The sequence below is a fragment of the Oncorhynchus masou genome, chromosome 17 (assembly GCF_036934945.1).
Source record: "Oncorhynchus masou masou isolate Uvic2021 chromosome 17, UVic_Omas_1.1, whole genome shotgun sequence".
Lineage (NCBI taxonomy): Eukaryota > Metazoa > Chordata > Actinopteri > Salmoniformes > Salmonidae > Oncorhynchus > Oncorhynchus masou.
Window position 1 is genome coordinate 9,861,975 of NC_088228.1, and position 15,447 is coordinate 9,877,421.

General features: G+C 48.8%; 1 protein-coding gene across 1 annotated transcript in view; it reads left to right on the forward strand.

The window, feature by feature from the left end:
- The window catches only part of LOC135558099 (low-density lipoprotein receptor-related protein 8-like), a 148,476-nt gene extending 142,177 nt beyond the window's left edge, over positions 1-6,299 (forward strand). Inside the window, exons 15-16 of the mRNA XM_064991847.1 lie at positions 5,308-5,460; positions 6,295-6,299. Coding sequence (XP_064847919.1) covers positions 5,308-5,460; positions 6,295-6,299 — 158 coding nt within the window. The remainder of the gene's footprint in view (positions 1-5,307; positions 5,461-6,294) is intronic.
- The last annotated feature ends 9,148 nt before the right edge of the window (positions 6,300-15,447 follow it).

Here is a 15,447-nt window from a genome sequence, read left to right on the forward strand (position 1 = left end):
TGTGTCTCTGTCTCTGACTGTGTCTCTGTCTCTGACTGTGTCTCTGACTGTGTCTCTGGTCTCTGACTGTGTCTCTGGTCTCTGACTGTGTCTCTGGTCTCTGACTGTGTCTCTGGTCTCTGACTGTGTCTCTGGTCTCTGACTGTGTCTCTGGTCTCTGTCTCTGACTGTGTCTCGGGTCTCTGACTGTGTCTCTGGTCTCTGGTCTCTGACTGTGTCTCTGGTCTCTGACTGTGTCTCTGGTCTCTGACTGTGTCTCTGGTCTCTGACTGTGTCTCTGGTCTCTGACTGTGTCTCTGACTGTGTCTCTGATTGTGTCTCTGACTGTGTCTCTGATTGTGTCTCTGACTGTGTCTCTGGTCTCTGACTGTGTTTCTGGTCTGACTGTGTTTCTGGTCTGACTGTGTTTCTGGTCTGACTGTGTCTCTGGTCTCTGACTGTGTCTCTGGTCTCTGACTGTGTCTCTGACTGTGTCCCTGGTCTCTGACTGTGTCCCTGGTCTCTGACTGTGTCCCTGGTCTCTGACTGTGTCCCTGGTCTCTGACTATGTCTCTGGTCTCTGACTGTGTCTCTGATTGTGTCTCTGGTCTCTGACTGTGTCTCTGGTCTCTGACTGTGTCCCTGGTCTCTGACTATGTCTCTGGTCTCTGACTGTGTCTCTGATTGTGTCTCTGGTCTCTGACTGTGTCTCTGGTCTCTGACTGTGTCCCTGGTCTCTGACTGTGTCTCTGATTGTGTCTCTGACTGTGTCCCTGGTCTCTGACTGTGTCCCTGGTCTCTGACTGTGTCCCTGGTCTCTGACTGTGTCCCTGGTCTCTGACTGTGTCTCTGGTCTCTGACTATGTCTCTGGTCTCTGACTGTGTCTCTGATTGTGTCTCTGACCGTGTCTCTGGTCTCTGACTGTGTCTCTGGTCTCTGACTGTGTCCCTGGTCTCTGACTGTGTCTCTGATTGTGTCTCTGACTGTGTCCCTGGTCTCTGACTGTGTTCCTGGTCTCTGACTGTGTCCCTGGTCTCTGACTGTGTTTCTGGTCTGACTGTGTTTCTGGTCTGACTGTGTCTCTGGTCTCTGACTGTGTCTCTGGTCTCTGACTGTGTCTCTGGTCTCTGACTGTGTCTCTGGTCTCTGACTGTGTCTCTGATTGTGTCTCTGACCGTGTCTCTGACTGTGTCTCTGTCTCTGACTGTGTCTCTGGTCTCTGACTGTGTCTCTGTCTCTGACTGTGTCTCTGATTGTGTCTCTGTCTCTGACTGTGTCTCTGGTCTCTGGTCTCTGACTGTGTCTCTGGTCTCTGGTCTCTGACTGTGTCTCTGACTGTGTCTCTGTCTCTGACTGTGTCTCTGATCTCTGACTGTGTCTCTGTCTCTGACTGTGTCTCTGTCTCTGACTGTGTCTCTGATCTCTGGTCTCTGACTGTGTTTCTGTCTCTAATAATAATAATAATAATAATATATCCCATTTAGCAGACGCTTTTGTCCAAAGCGACTTACAAGTCGGCTGGGGTCACTACTTTTACATATGGGTGGCCCCAGCGGGAATCGAACCCACGACGGGAATCGAACCCACGACGCTTGGCGTTGCAAGCGCCATGCTCTACCGACTGAGCCACACAGGAGCAGTGTCTCTGACTGTGTTTCTGTCTCTGACTGTGTCTCTGACTGTGTTTCTGTCTCTGACTGTGTCTCTGATTGTGTCTCTGTCTCTGACTGTGTCTCTGATTGTGTCTCTTTCTCTGACTGTGTCTCTGGTCTCTGACTGTGTCTCTTGTCTCTGATTATGTCTCTGACTGTGTCTATGGTCCCTGACTGTGCCTCTTGTCCCTGACTGTGCCTCTTGTCCCTGACTGTGCCTCTTGTCTCTGATTGTGTCTCTGACTCTGACGATGTCTCTTGTCTCTGTCTCTGACTGTGTCTCTGTCTCTGACTGTGTCCCTGGTCTCTGACTGTGTCCCTGGTCTCTGACTGTGTCCCTGGTCTCTGACTGTGTCTCTGGTCTCTGACTGTGTCTCTGGTCTCTGACTATGTCTCTGGTCTCTGACTGTGTCTCTGATTGTGTCTCTGACTGTGTCCCTGGTCTCTGACTGTGTCCCTGGTCTCTGACTGTGTCCCTGGTCTCTGACTGTGTCCCTGGTCTCTGACTGTGTCCCTGGTCTCTGACTGTGTCTCTGGTCTCTGACTGTGTCTCTGGTCTCTGACTGTGTCTCTGATTGTGTATCTGACCGTGTCTCTGACTGTGTCTCTGTCTCTGACTGTGTCTCTGGTCTCTGACTGTGTCTCTGACTGTGTCTCTGACTGTGTCTCTGGTCTCTGAGTGTGTCTCTGGTCTCTGACTGTGTCTCTGACTGTCTCTGGTCTCTGACTGTGTCTCTGGTCTCTGTCGCTGACTGTGTCTCTGGTCTCTGACTGTGTCTCTGTCTCTGACTGTGTCTCTGGTCTCTGACTGTGTCTCTGACTGTGTCTCTGACTGTGTCTCTGGTCTCTGAGTGTGTCTCTGGTCTCTGACTGTGTCTCTGACTGTCTCTGGTCTCTGACTGTGTCTCTGGTCTCTGTCGCTGACTGTGTCTCTGGTCTCTGACTGTGTCTCTGTCTCTGACTGTGTCTCTGTCTCTGACTGACTCTGTCTCTGACTGACTCTGTCTCTGACTGACTCTGTCTCTGACTGACTCTGTCACTGACTGTGTCTCTGTCTCTGACTGTGTCTCTCTGACTGTGTCTCTGACTTTCTCTGTCTCTGACTGTGTCTCTCTGACTGTGTCTCTGACTTTCTCTGTCTCTGACTGTGTCTCTCTGACTTTCTCTGTCTCTGACTGTGTCTCTGTCTCTGACTTTCTCTGTCTCTGACTGTGTCTGCCTCTGACTCTGCCTCTGACTGTGTCTCTGTCTCTGACTGTGTCTCTGACTGTGTCTCTGTCTCTGACTGTGTCTCTGACTGTGTCTCTGTCTCTGACTGTGTCTCTGTCTCTGACTGTGTCTCTGACTGTGTCTCTGGTCTCTGACTGTGTCTCTGACTGTGTCTCTGGTCTCTGTCTCTGACTGTGTCTCTGGTCTCTGACTGTGTCTCTGGTCTCTGACTGTGTCTCTGGTCTCTGACTGTGTCTCTGGTCTCTGTCTCTGACTGTGTCTCTGGTCTCTGACTGTGTCTCTGGTCTCTGACTGTGTCTCTGACTGTGTCTCTGATTGTGTCTCTGACTGTGTCTCTGATTGTGTCTCTGACTGTGTCTCTGGTCTCTGACTGTGTTTCTGGTCTGACTGTGTTTCTGGTCTGACTGTGTTTCTGGTCTGACTGTGTCTCTGGTCTCTGACTGTGTCTCTGGTCTCTGACTGTGTCTCTGGTCTCTGACTGTGTCTCTGACTGTGTCCCTGGTCTCTGACTGTGTCCCTGGTCTCTGACTGTGTCCCTGGTCTCTGACTGTGTCCCTGGTCTCTGACTATGTCTCTGGTCTCTGACTGTGTCTCTGGTCTCTGACTGTGTCCCTGGTCTCTGATTGTGTCTCTGACTGTGTCCCTGGTCTCTGACTGTGTCCCTTGTCTCTGACTGTGTTTCTGGTCTCTGACTGTGTTTCTGGTCTGACTGTGTTTCTGGTCTGACTGTGTTTCTGGTCTGACTGTGTCTCTGGTCTCTGACTGTGTCTCTGGTCTCTGACTGTGTCTCTGGTCTCTGACTGTGTCTCTGGTCTCTGACTGTGTCTCTGATTGTGTCTCTGACCGTGTCTCTGACTGTGTCTCTGTCTCTGACTGTGTCTCTGGTCTCTGACTGTGTCTCTGTCTCTGACTGTGTCTCTGATTGTGTCTCTGTCTCTGACTGTGTCTCTGGTCTCTGACTGTGTCTCTGGTCTCTGGTCTCTGACTGTGTCTCTGCCTCTGACTGTGTCTCTGTCTCTGACTGTGTCTCTGATCTCTGGTCTCTGACTGTGTTTCTGTCTCTGACTGTGTCTCTGACTGTGTTTCTGTCTCTGACTGTGTCTCTGACTGTGTTTCTGTCTCTGACTGTGTCTCTGATTGTGTCTCTGTCTCTGACTGTGTCTCTGATTGTGTCTCTTTCTCTGACTGTGTCTCTGGTCTCTGGTCTCTGACTGTGTCTCTTGTCTCTGATTATGTCTCTGACTGTGTCTATGGTCCCTGACTGTGCCTCTTGTCCCTGACTGTGCCTCTTGTCTCTGATTGTGTCTCTGACTCTGACGATGTCTCTTGTCTCTGTCTCTGACTGTGTCTCTGTCTCTGACTGTGTCCCTGGTCTCTGACTGTGTCCCTGGTCTCTGACTGTGTCTCTGGTCTCTGACTGTGTCTCTGGTCTCTGACTATGTCTCTGGTCTCTGACTGTGTCTCTGATTGTGTCTCTGACTGTGTCCCTGGTCTCTGACTGTGTCCCTGGTCTCTGACTGTGTCCCTGGTCTCTGACTGTGTCCCTGGTCTCTGACTGTGTCTCTGGTCTCTGACTGTGTCTCTGGTCTCTGACTGTGTCTCTGATTGTGTATCTGACCGTGTCTCTGACTGTGTCTCTGGTCTCTGACTGTGTCTCTGGTCTCTGACTGTGTCTCTGTCTCTGACTGTGTCTCTGATTGTGTCTCTGTCTCTGACTGTGTCTCTGGTCTCTGACTGTGTCTCTGGTCTCTGGTCTCTGACTGTGTCTCTGTCTCTGACTGTGTCTCTGACTGTGTCTCTGATCTCTGGTCTCTGACTGTGTTTCTGTCTCTGACTGTGTCTCTGACTGTGTTTCTGTCTCTGACTGTGTCTCTGTCTCTGACTGTGTCTCTGGTCTCTGGTCTCTGACTGTGTTTCTGACTGTGTCTCTTGTCTCTGATTATGTCTCTGTCTCTGACTGTGTCTATGGTCTCTAACTGTGCCTCTTGTCCCTGACTGTGCCTCTTGTCCCTGACTGTGCTTCTTGTCTCTGACTGTGTCTCTGACTCTATCTCTGACTGTGTCTCTGTCTCTGACGATGTCTCTTGTCTCTGTCTCTGACTGTGTCTCTTGTCTCTGTCTCTGACTCTGTATCTTGTCTCTGTCTCTGACTGTGTCTCTTGTCTCTGACTGTGTCTCTTGTCTCTGACGGTGTCTCTTGTCTCTGTCTCTGATTGTGCCTCTGTCTCTGATTGTGTCTCTGTCTCTGATTGTGTCTCTGTCTCTGATTGTGTCTCTGTCTCTGATTGTGTCTCTGTCTCTGACTGTGTCTCTTGACTGTGCCTCTGTCTCTGATTGTGTCTCTTGTCTCTGACTGTGTCTCTTGTCTCTGTCTCTGATTGTGCCTCTGTCTCTGATTGTGTCTCTGACTGTGTGTGTGTGTGTGTCTCTATCTCCCTCACTAAGGCCCAGACAGCTGTAACCTGGGCAGTGAGGACAACGGTGGCTGTGAGTACCTGTGTCTCAAAGCCCCCCAGATCACAGAGCACTCCCCCAAGTACACCTGCGCCTGCCCCACAGGACAGGACCTGGGCCCCGAAATGCGTGCCTGCATGCCAGGTGAGAGGGCGGGTGTTAGTGGAGGCTAGTGGGAGAATGGGTGTGGGTGGGTGTTAGTGGAGGCTGGTGGGAGAATGGGTGTGGGTGGGAGTTAGTGGAGGCTGGTGGGAGAATGGGTGTGGGTGGGAGTTAGTGGAGGCTGGTGGGAGAATGGGTGTGGGTGGGAGTTAGTGGAGGCTGGTGGGAGAATGGGTGTGGGTGGGAGTTAGTGGAGGCTGGTGGGAGAATGGGTGTGGGTGGGAGTTAGTGGAGGCTGGTGGGAGAATGGGTGTGGGTGGGTGTTAGTGGAGGCTGGTGGGAGAATGGGTGTGGGTGGGAGTTAGTGGAGGCTGTTGGGAGAATGGGTGTGGGGGGGAGTTAGTGGAGGCTGGTGGGAGAATGGGTGTGGGTGGGAGTTAGTGGAGGCTGGTGGGAGAATGGGTGTGGGTGGGAGTTAGTGGAGGCTGGTGGGAGAATGGGTGTGGGTGGGTGTTAGTGGAGGCTGGTGGGAGAATGGTTGTGGGTGGGTGTTAGTGGAGGCTGTTGGGAGAATGGGTGTGGATGGGTGTTAGTGGAAGCTGGTGGGAGAATGGGTGTGGGTGGGTGTTAGTGGAGGCTGGTGGGAGAATGGGTGTGGGTGGGTGTTAGTGGAGGCTGGTGGGAGAATGGGCTCAACTGATATCGTTCCCTTCATTCCATTCTGTGCATTACCATAAAGCCCATCCTCTGATTTAATGTGACCCCAGCCTCCACTACTGTGTGGGATTTGACTTTATTTTAGGTTTTGATAAAACTATAGTAAAACTATATGATCCCCTTAAAGTCTAATTGTGTTCTCGTCTAATTGTGTTCTAGTCTAATTGTGTTCTAGTCTAATTGTATTCTAGTCTAATTGTGTTCTATTCTAGTCTAATTGTGCTAATGTTGGTCTAGTCTAATATTGGTCTAGTCTAATATTGGTCTAGTCTAATATTGTTCAGGTCTAATATTGTTCTTGTCTAATATTATTCTAGTCTAATTGTGTTCTAGTCTAATTGTGTTCTAGTCTAATCGTGTTGTAGTCTAATCGTGAATAATGAAAGGTGAGAAAGTTACAGAGGCATAAATATCATACCCCCCTGTTATTGGTAATGGTGAGAGGTTAGATCATATCCCCAAGACATACTAACCTCCCCTGTTATTGGTAATGGTGAGAGGTTAGATCATATCTCCAAGACATACTAACCTCCCGTGTTATTGGTAATGGTGAGAGGTTAGATCATACCTCCAAGACATGCTAACCTTCCCTGTTATTGGTAATGGTGAGAGGTTAGATCATATCCCCAAGACATACTAACCTCCCGTGTTATTGGTAATGGTGAGAGGTTAGATCATATCTCCAAGACATACTAACCTCCCGTGTTATTGGTAATGGTGAGAGGTTAGCATGATCTTTGACCCTCTGTAACTTTCTCACTCATCATTATTCACGATTCATTCAGGATTATTTGTAACCATGGTAGCATCCACATTAATGTAATAAAGTGTTTTGAAATATATTATATTCTTATTTACAATAAAAGTGACTCCAAAATGACACAATGCATTATTTACCATTAATTTCTATAATATGAAACACAACCAAAACTGCAAATGCATCTAACAAGTTTGTAGAGTCATTGTGTGCTAGAAATATGGGACCAAATACTAAACTTTTAACTACTTTAATACACTATAAGTGAATTTGTCCAAATACTTATGACACTTCCAAATGCAGGGACTAGATACATAAAGTGCTTTCATTTCCAAACAGTTGATGAAAATACCCTCAAATTAAAGCTGACAGTCTGCACTTTAACATCATAGTCATAGTTTCATTTCAAATCCAAAGTGCTCGAGTACAGAGCCAAAACAACAATCCAATGTGTCACTGATCCAATACTTTTGGAGCTCATCCTATAAGTCAATTTTTTTCCAAATACGTATGACTTCTTTAGATGTGGGGACGAGATACATAAAGTGCTTTCATTTGTAAACGGTAAAACAGAAATGTATGAAAATACCCTCAAATAAAAGGTTACATTCTGTGTTGTTGCATCTCATGAAACATTTGATCTCAAATCCAAAATGCTGCCGTGTTGAGCCAAATTCAAAGTTTTAGCTTCACTGTCCAAAATAAATTGATAAACTATAACTAATATTGACTTTCCTTCTTCCTCTAGCAAATGAGACTACTACCACATCATCGCCTGTGGCCATCACCACGGCCGCCAACGACAAGGTCTCCCCTCGCACTTCTGGGTCGTCCCAGGCAGACGCCGGGGTGCCCCACCTCCTCCCAGCCCCCTCCAGTACCCCCGAGCCCCTCCCTAGCTCAAAACCTGGGGTGGAGGAGAAGGAAGGCCGGGATTTGGACCTCACTGCTGACACCATCATCCTGGTCACCTCCACCACAGTAGGCTTCGTCGTCAAGGAGGACAGCAACCTCTCCCACCACTGTGAGTGTGTGGGTGTTTGTATCTGTTTGTATCTGTTTAACAGATGTAAATAAGTGGCAGTTAGCTACATAGTAAAATAGATTTGACAGCACACCATGAAAAGGCTTTAATTATCCATGTATTCCCCTTATTCAGCAATTAGCGTGGATGTGTAATTTTCAATAATTTAGAGAGATAGAAACAATTTTTCACCAAGCAGGCATGATCATATAAAATGTCATTATTGTGTGTGAGTGTGAGTCAAGAAGTGGGTATGTAGACTATATGACCAAATGTATGTGCTCGTCGAACATGTCATTCCAAAATCAAGGGCATTAATATGGAGTTGGTCCCCCCTTTGCTTCAGTAACAGCCTCCACTCTTCTGGGAAGACCTTCCACGAGATGTTGGAACATTGCTGCGGGGACTTGCTTCCATTCAGCCACAAGAGCATTAGTGAGGTCGGGCACTGATGTTGGGCGATTAGGCCTGGCTCGCAGTCGGCGTTCCAATTCATCACAAAGGTGTTCGATGGGGTTGAGGTCAGGGCTCTGTGAGGGCCAGTCAAGTTCTTCCACACCGATCTCTACGAACCACTTCTGTATGGACCTGGCTTTGTGCACCGTGGCATTGTCATGGAAACAGGAAAGGGCCTTCCCCACAAGTTGGAAGCACAGAATCATCTACAATGTCATTGTATGCTATATCGTTAAGATTTCCCTTCACTAGAACTGAGGGGCCTAGCCCGAACCAATGAAAAACATCCCCAGACAATTATTCCTTCGCCACCAAACTTTACAGTTGGCACCATGCATTGGGGCAGGTAGCTTTTTCCTTGCATCCGCCAAACCCAGATTCGTCCGTCGGACTGCCAGATAGTGAAGCGTGATTCATCACTCCAGAGAACGCTTTTCCACTGCTCCAGAGTCCAATGGTGGCGAGCTTTGCACCACTCCAGCCGACGGTTGGCATTGTGCATGGTGATCTTAGGTTTGTGTGTGGCTGCTCAGCCATGGAAATCCATTTCATCAAGCACCCTACAAACAGTTATTGTGCTGAAGTTGCCTCCAGAAGCAGTTTGGAACTCTGTAGTGAATGTTGCAACCGAGGCCAGACTTCAGCACTCGGCAGTCCCTCTCTGTGAGCTTTTGTGGCCTAGCACTTCGCGGCTGAGCCGTTGTTGCTCCTAGACATTTCCACTTCACATTAACAGCACTGACAGTTGACATGGGCAGCTCGAGCAGCACAGGAATTTGATGAACTGACTTGTTGAAAAGGTGGCATCCTATGGTTATGGCAGTGAGGAAGCAGAGGGGAGCAGCTGGTTATGGTAGTGAGGAAGCAGAGAAGAGCAGCTGGTTATGGTAGTGAGGAAGCAGAGGGGAGCAGCTGGTTATGGTAGTGAGGAAGCAGAGGGGAGCAGCTGGTTTTGGTAGTGAGGAAGCAGAGGGGAGCAGCTGGTTATGGTAGTGAGGAAGCCGAGGGGAGCAGCTGGTTATGGTAGTGAGGAAGCAGAGGGGAGCAGCTGGTTATGGTAGTGAGGAAGCAGAGGAGAGCAGCTGGTTATGGTAGAGGGGAGCAGCTGGTTATAGTAGTGAGGAAGCAGAGGGGAGCAGCTGATTATGGTAGTGAGGAAGCAGAGGAGAGCAGCTGGTTATGGTAGTGAGGAAGCAGAGGGGAGCAGCTGGTTATGGTAGAGGGGAGCAGCTGGTTATGGTAGAGGGGAGCAGCTGGTTATGGTAGAGGGCAGCAGCTGGTTATGGCAGTGAGGAAGCAGAGGGGAGCAGCTGGTTATGGTAGAGGGGAGCAGCTGGTTATGGTAGAGGGGAGCAGCTGGTTATGGTAGAGGGGAGCAGCTGGTTATGGTAGAGGGGAGCAGCTGGTTATGGTAGTGAGGAAGCAGAGGGGAGCAGCTGGTTATGGTAGTGAGGAAGCAGAGGGGAGCAGCTGGTGATGGTAGCGAGGAAGCAGAGGGGAGCAGCTGGTTATGGTAGAGGGGAGCAGCTGGTTATGGTAGAGGGGAGCAGCTGGTTATGGTAGAGGGGAGCAGCTGGTTATGGTAGGGTGGAGCAGCTGGTTATGGTAGAGGGGAGCAGCTGGTTATGGTAGAAGGGAGCAGCTGGTTATGGTGGTGAGGAAGCAGAGGGGAGCAGCTGGTTATGGTAGTGAGGAAGCAGAGGGGAGCAGCTGGTTATGGTAGTGAGGAAGCAGAGGAGAGCAGCTGGTTATGGTAGTGAGGAAGCAGAGGGGAGATGATGGTTATGGTAGTGAGGAAGCAGAGGGGAGCAGATGGTTATGGTAGCGAGGAAGCAGAGGGGAGCAGCTGGTTATGGTAGCGAGGAAGCAGAGGGGAGATGATGGTTATGGTAGTGAGGAAGCAGAGGGGAGCAGCTGGTTATGGTAGGTAGTGGTGACTGTGTACTAATGGAGGCTTTATAGAGTTTATGAATAGAAGGGTAAGGACAGTGAGTGCCAATGTAGTACAGCCCTGTCCCAGGGGTCCTAAGGGGTAACACAGCCCTGTCCCAGGGGTCCTAAGGGGTAACACAGCCCTGTCCCAGGGGTCCTAAGGGGTAACACAGCCCTGTCCCAGGGGTCCTAAGGGGTAACACAGCCCTGTCCCAGGGGTCCTAAGGGGTAACACAGCCCTGTCCCAGGGGTCCTAAGGGGTAACACAGCCCTGTCCCAGGGGTCCTAAGGGGTAACACAGCCCTGTCCCAGGGGTCCTAAGGGGTAACACAGCCCTGTCCCAGGGGTCCTAAGGGGTAACACAGCCCTGTCCCAGGGGTCCTAAGGGGTAACACGGCCCTGTCCCAGGGGTCCTAAGGGGTAACACGGCCCTGCCCCAGGGGTCCTAAGGGGTAACACGGCCCTGTCCCAGGGGTCCTAAGGGGTAACACAGCCCTGTCCCAGGGGTCCTAAGGGGTAACACAGCCCTGTCCCAGGGGTCCTAAGGGGTAACACAGCCCTGTCCCAGGGGTCCTAAGGGGTAACACGGCCCTGTCCCAGGGGTCCTAAGGGGTAACATGGCCCTGTCCCAGGGGTCCTAAGGGGTAACACGGCCCTGTCGCAGGGGCCATAAGGGGTAACACAGCCCTGTCCCAGGGGTCCTAAGGGGTAACACAGCCCTGTCCCAGGGGTCCTAAGGGGTAACACAGCCCTGTCCCAGGGGTCCTAAGGGGTAACACAGCCCTGTCCCAGGGGTCCTAAGGGGTAACACAGCCCTGTCCCAGGGGCCCTAAGGGGTAACACAGCCCTGTCCCAGGGGTCCTAAGGGGTAACACAGCCCTGTCCCAGGGGTCCTAAGGGGTAACACAGCCCTGTCCCAGGGGCCCTAAGGGGTAACACAGCCCTGTCCCAGGGGTCCTAAGGGGTAACACAGCCCTGCACCAGGGTTCATGAAGGGAGAAGTGAGACATTGAGAAATGGCACTTGTGTAATATTTGATTTTCTCTTTCTCCCTCTTTCTGTCACTATCACTCTCTCTCTCGCTCACTTTTAATTCTCTGCCCTCTGTCATTCTCTCTCATTTTCTTTCTCCCCCATCTCTCTCTCCTTCTCTCTCTCTCTTGGTTTCTTTCCTCTCTCTCTCTTTCCTCCTTCCCCCTCTCTCTCTCTTTCCTCCTTCCCCCTCTCTCTCTTCTCTATAGCTGGAAGTGAACATTTCCTCCTGGGTGAGAACCTGACAGTGGCAGTTCTGGGAGTAGTGATCCCCATAGGTAAGTACATGTCCTCTATCTGTACTCCACGGAGGCTGCTTCTCCTGTGTCCCACCTTCTATATTTATCTCCTATCTACTGATCCTGGTTCAGTTTGGACGAGAGGGACCATGCCTAGAGACATGGCCCTACTCTCCTATCCACTGATTCTAGTTCAGTTTGGACCAGAGAGATCATGCCGGCTCGCAGAAGCCATGGTGTGGGTCTTGACATTCTGCCACTGCATATCCATCCATTTATTGTCTGTGTTGGGTACGTTCCAATCAAAACAACCATAGACCTTCAGGTGGCCGTGGGTTTGGTTGCATATATTATTGCAGGTAGTCAGAAAACGCATAGAGATGGAGGTAGTCGAAATGGATGAAAAACTGACTGAAACACCTGGAGGATAACTGGATTTGTCCAATAAGAAATGTTATTTTCGTTTTACGCTGCAAATGATTGCGTTGCGTGCCCTAATGAACGTGACCCTGTAATTCTGTCCTTTTCTGGAGCATTTTATCATAATTCATGTGGAGCCGAGGCTTTACGTGTAGGGTACTGAGGTCATAGTGAGGGCATATGGGCAATGCTAGTCTCTCCTAACCTTCTTATTACAGAGTAATGGACACACTGGTGGTCACAGGGACAGCAGAAGACTCGCCAAGGTGAATTAGATTAGCAGAGAATTAGCCAATAAGCAGAAAGAACCCAGCAATGTTTGGGCTGACCCCCTTCACCTGACCCCACTCCCTAATATTTATAAGGTGACTTAGACAGGACAGGACCTACCCATATAATGTAATAATGTCCTCAAGCATAAGTAATGGCATCGTGATGATGATATGAGTTGTTACTCGGGGAAAGAGGGAGAAGTTAGTAAGTCACTCTGTACTAAAATGTAAATCAATTACAATGAACTCTTAGATTATGAAATGATGTCACCTTTTACTCTGAAGATAATATGCAACTCCTTTTGGAATCCAGCTAATATTAAAGTGTCATAAATCTGCAGTTAAAGCTAACCTGTAGTAATGCTCAATTGAAGTATAATGTTGAAGTAGCTAGTGAAGGTAATGTTAGCTTCTACCTACTGTAAGAAAGGATGTCTTCTAGACACCCTTGTCTCTCGGTACTTAAATGCATCAGTTAAAGATACAACCCTTAAAGATTCTAGTAAACCCTCAGTTTTATGAGCTTGCTGGACAGTTGAAGTTCCTCTGTGCCAAATCCTACTTCACTGACCAGAAGTCCAGTCCATAATAGCCACAGTTTTTCAGGAATACTGACTCAAGCCCAGTTTTTGCGAAGATCTCTCAGAAATGACCCATCTGACAGGACTTGGTGTCATGGTTACGCATAGCCTAGCTGCCTCCAGAAGTTCTGAGACAACCATAATGTTGCCTAGATAATTGTTTTGATGATATTAATGGCAATTGGTCCACCAGCCTAGCAAAGAAATCTCCAACACAAGGCCAGTTCCTTCTGCGTCCCCTTCCCCGCTCTGTCCCCCCGCATGCCTTAATTTGCTCTACTTTTCGTCTCACGATGCTCATGCTCCGATGACATTAACGCTCCCCCATCTCCCCTGTGTCCCCCTATCCTTCCCCTGCCACTGTGTGTTAAACGCAAGCAGTTCCTATTGTTGCCACAGTGATCTTCGGCCTGCTCTGCACTGGCGTCTACCTGGTTTGGCGGAACTATCGGCAGAACGCCACCAAGAGCATGAATTTCGACAACCCTGTCTACCGCAAGACCACAGGCGAGGGCGAGGAGGACGAGATTCACATCGGCCGGACGGATGGCATCATGGGCGGCCACCACGGGCACCACCCGTACCCGGCCGGAGTGGGGTGTGGCGTAGTCGGCGGGGGTGGAAATACATGCCCACAGTTCATTGCGCTGCCACTAGGTGGCAGTATGCCTGATCCGGGGACTCATTGGTACACGGAGCAGCCTATGCTGTCTACTACGGCGAAATGAGTATGGAGACAAGACAAGATGGCCGCTCAGGAGGTTAATTTTCAAGATGGCCGCCGCTCAGGCACACGCACACACAGTACTGAGGTTACAGGTCACTCAAGCTGACTGACTTGTTGAATGGATGGACATATGATGTTATGATATCATCACATCCAGCCATTAAAGTCCATGATGTGCCAGTTCATTACACAGGATCGACAGTTTTACACTTTCTACGTTTTTAAATGTGATGTCAGAGTTTGGGTGGGTTCAATTGAATTCCTGTCAATTTAGAAAACTGATAAGAATTCAGTTCATGAATTCTCTACGTATCAATTGAATTTAGATACATTTCCTCACTGTACTTGAAAAGGAGTCAACTCCGATTCTTTATGTTTTTCATCCACTTTTGATCAATCTAAGCAGTATTGAGCTGTGTTATATGTCTCACGTTTAAGGGCGAGAGGAGATCCAAAATATTATTTCAATCATTGACGTTTTAAATTTAGGCTCTCCATTTTATTTCCCTGGTGGAACCTCAAATTTCTGGAGAGACTTTGTAGGAGGTTTAAACCACGGCAGCACCTTAGTAGATGGGACAATCTGTACGGTTTTAAGATATTAACTTAACATGTTTTATTGCTCACCTCATTATTACTAAAGATGTCATAGTGTTTAGTTATTCTGGTCGGGGCATTTGTCTTGGAGTGGAGTGAAAGGTTTAAGAGAGAGTGTGTGGGCTTGTGTGTGAGTATGAGTTTGCTTGTCTGTCCCAGCATTTGTGTGTGGATTTACGTGTGTGTGTAAACCTGTGTGTGTACTTTCTCTCGCCATTGGAGAGGAGTTTTGCATCCTTGTTGATATCCTGTGAAGTACAGTTGAGCCGTGGCAGAAACCTCTTTGATGTTTTCTTTATTGAACCACAAAGGCTATCAGAAGGCAAGCAGGGAATAGGAGGGTCAAGGAGAGATTTTGGTGGGATCCAAGAAAAAACTGAAGGCTTAGCAAGAGAAGCCTTTGTAGTTATTAAGGGTGGCCTGGATTTATAGGCCCAGTGAAAATACTTCTAATTACCAGCTAATGGCCAAGGGTATCTGTGTTGGGCAGGATAATGACAACAGAGTTGGCTGAAGCAGAAATAGCCAGCTTTCTGGCTAGCATGCTGATTATCAAGGCTAAAGCGGAAATAACTAGCTTTCTGGCTAGCATGCTGATTATCAAGGCTAAAGCGTAAATAACTAGCTTTCTGGCTAGCATGCTGTTTATCAAGGCTAAAGCGTAAATAACTAGCTTTCTGGCTAGCATGCTGTTTATCAAGGCTAAAGCAGAAATAGCTAGCTTTCTGGCTAGCAGGCTGTTTATCAAGGCTAAAGCGTAAATAACTAGCTTTCTGGCTAGCATGCTGTTTATCAAGGCTAAAGCAGAAATAGCTAGCTTTCTGGCTAGCAGGCTGTTTATAACGGCTAAAGCAGAAATAACTAGCTTTCTGGCTAGCAGGCTGTTTATCAAGGCTAAAGCAGAAATAGCTAGCTTTCTGGCTAGCAGGCTGTTTATAACGGCTAAAGCAGAAATAGCTAGCTTTCTGGCTAACAGGCTGTTTATCAAGGTTAAAGCAGAAATAGCTAGCTTTCTGGGTAGCAGGCTAGTGTGTATCTAGGCTAAACCAGAAATGGCTATTGGCTACCAGGTTAATTGTTAGCTATTATTCTTCTCTCCTTTTTAGCTGTTTTCCATGGCCATAGGGTATGTGGTTGGTAAATGTGTCATCTGTTTTTGGTGATTTTATTCTCCCATCTGCTCTCTTTTATCCCCCTCTCATTTGTCCCCCTCTCATTTGTCCCCCTCTCATTTGTCCCCCTCTCATTTATCCCCCTCTCTTTTGTCCCCCTCTC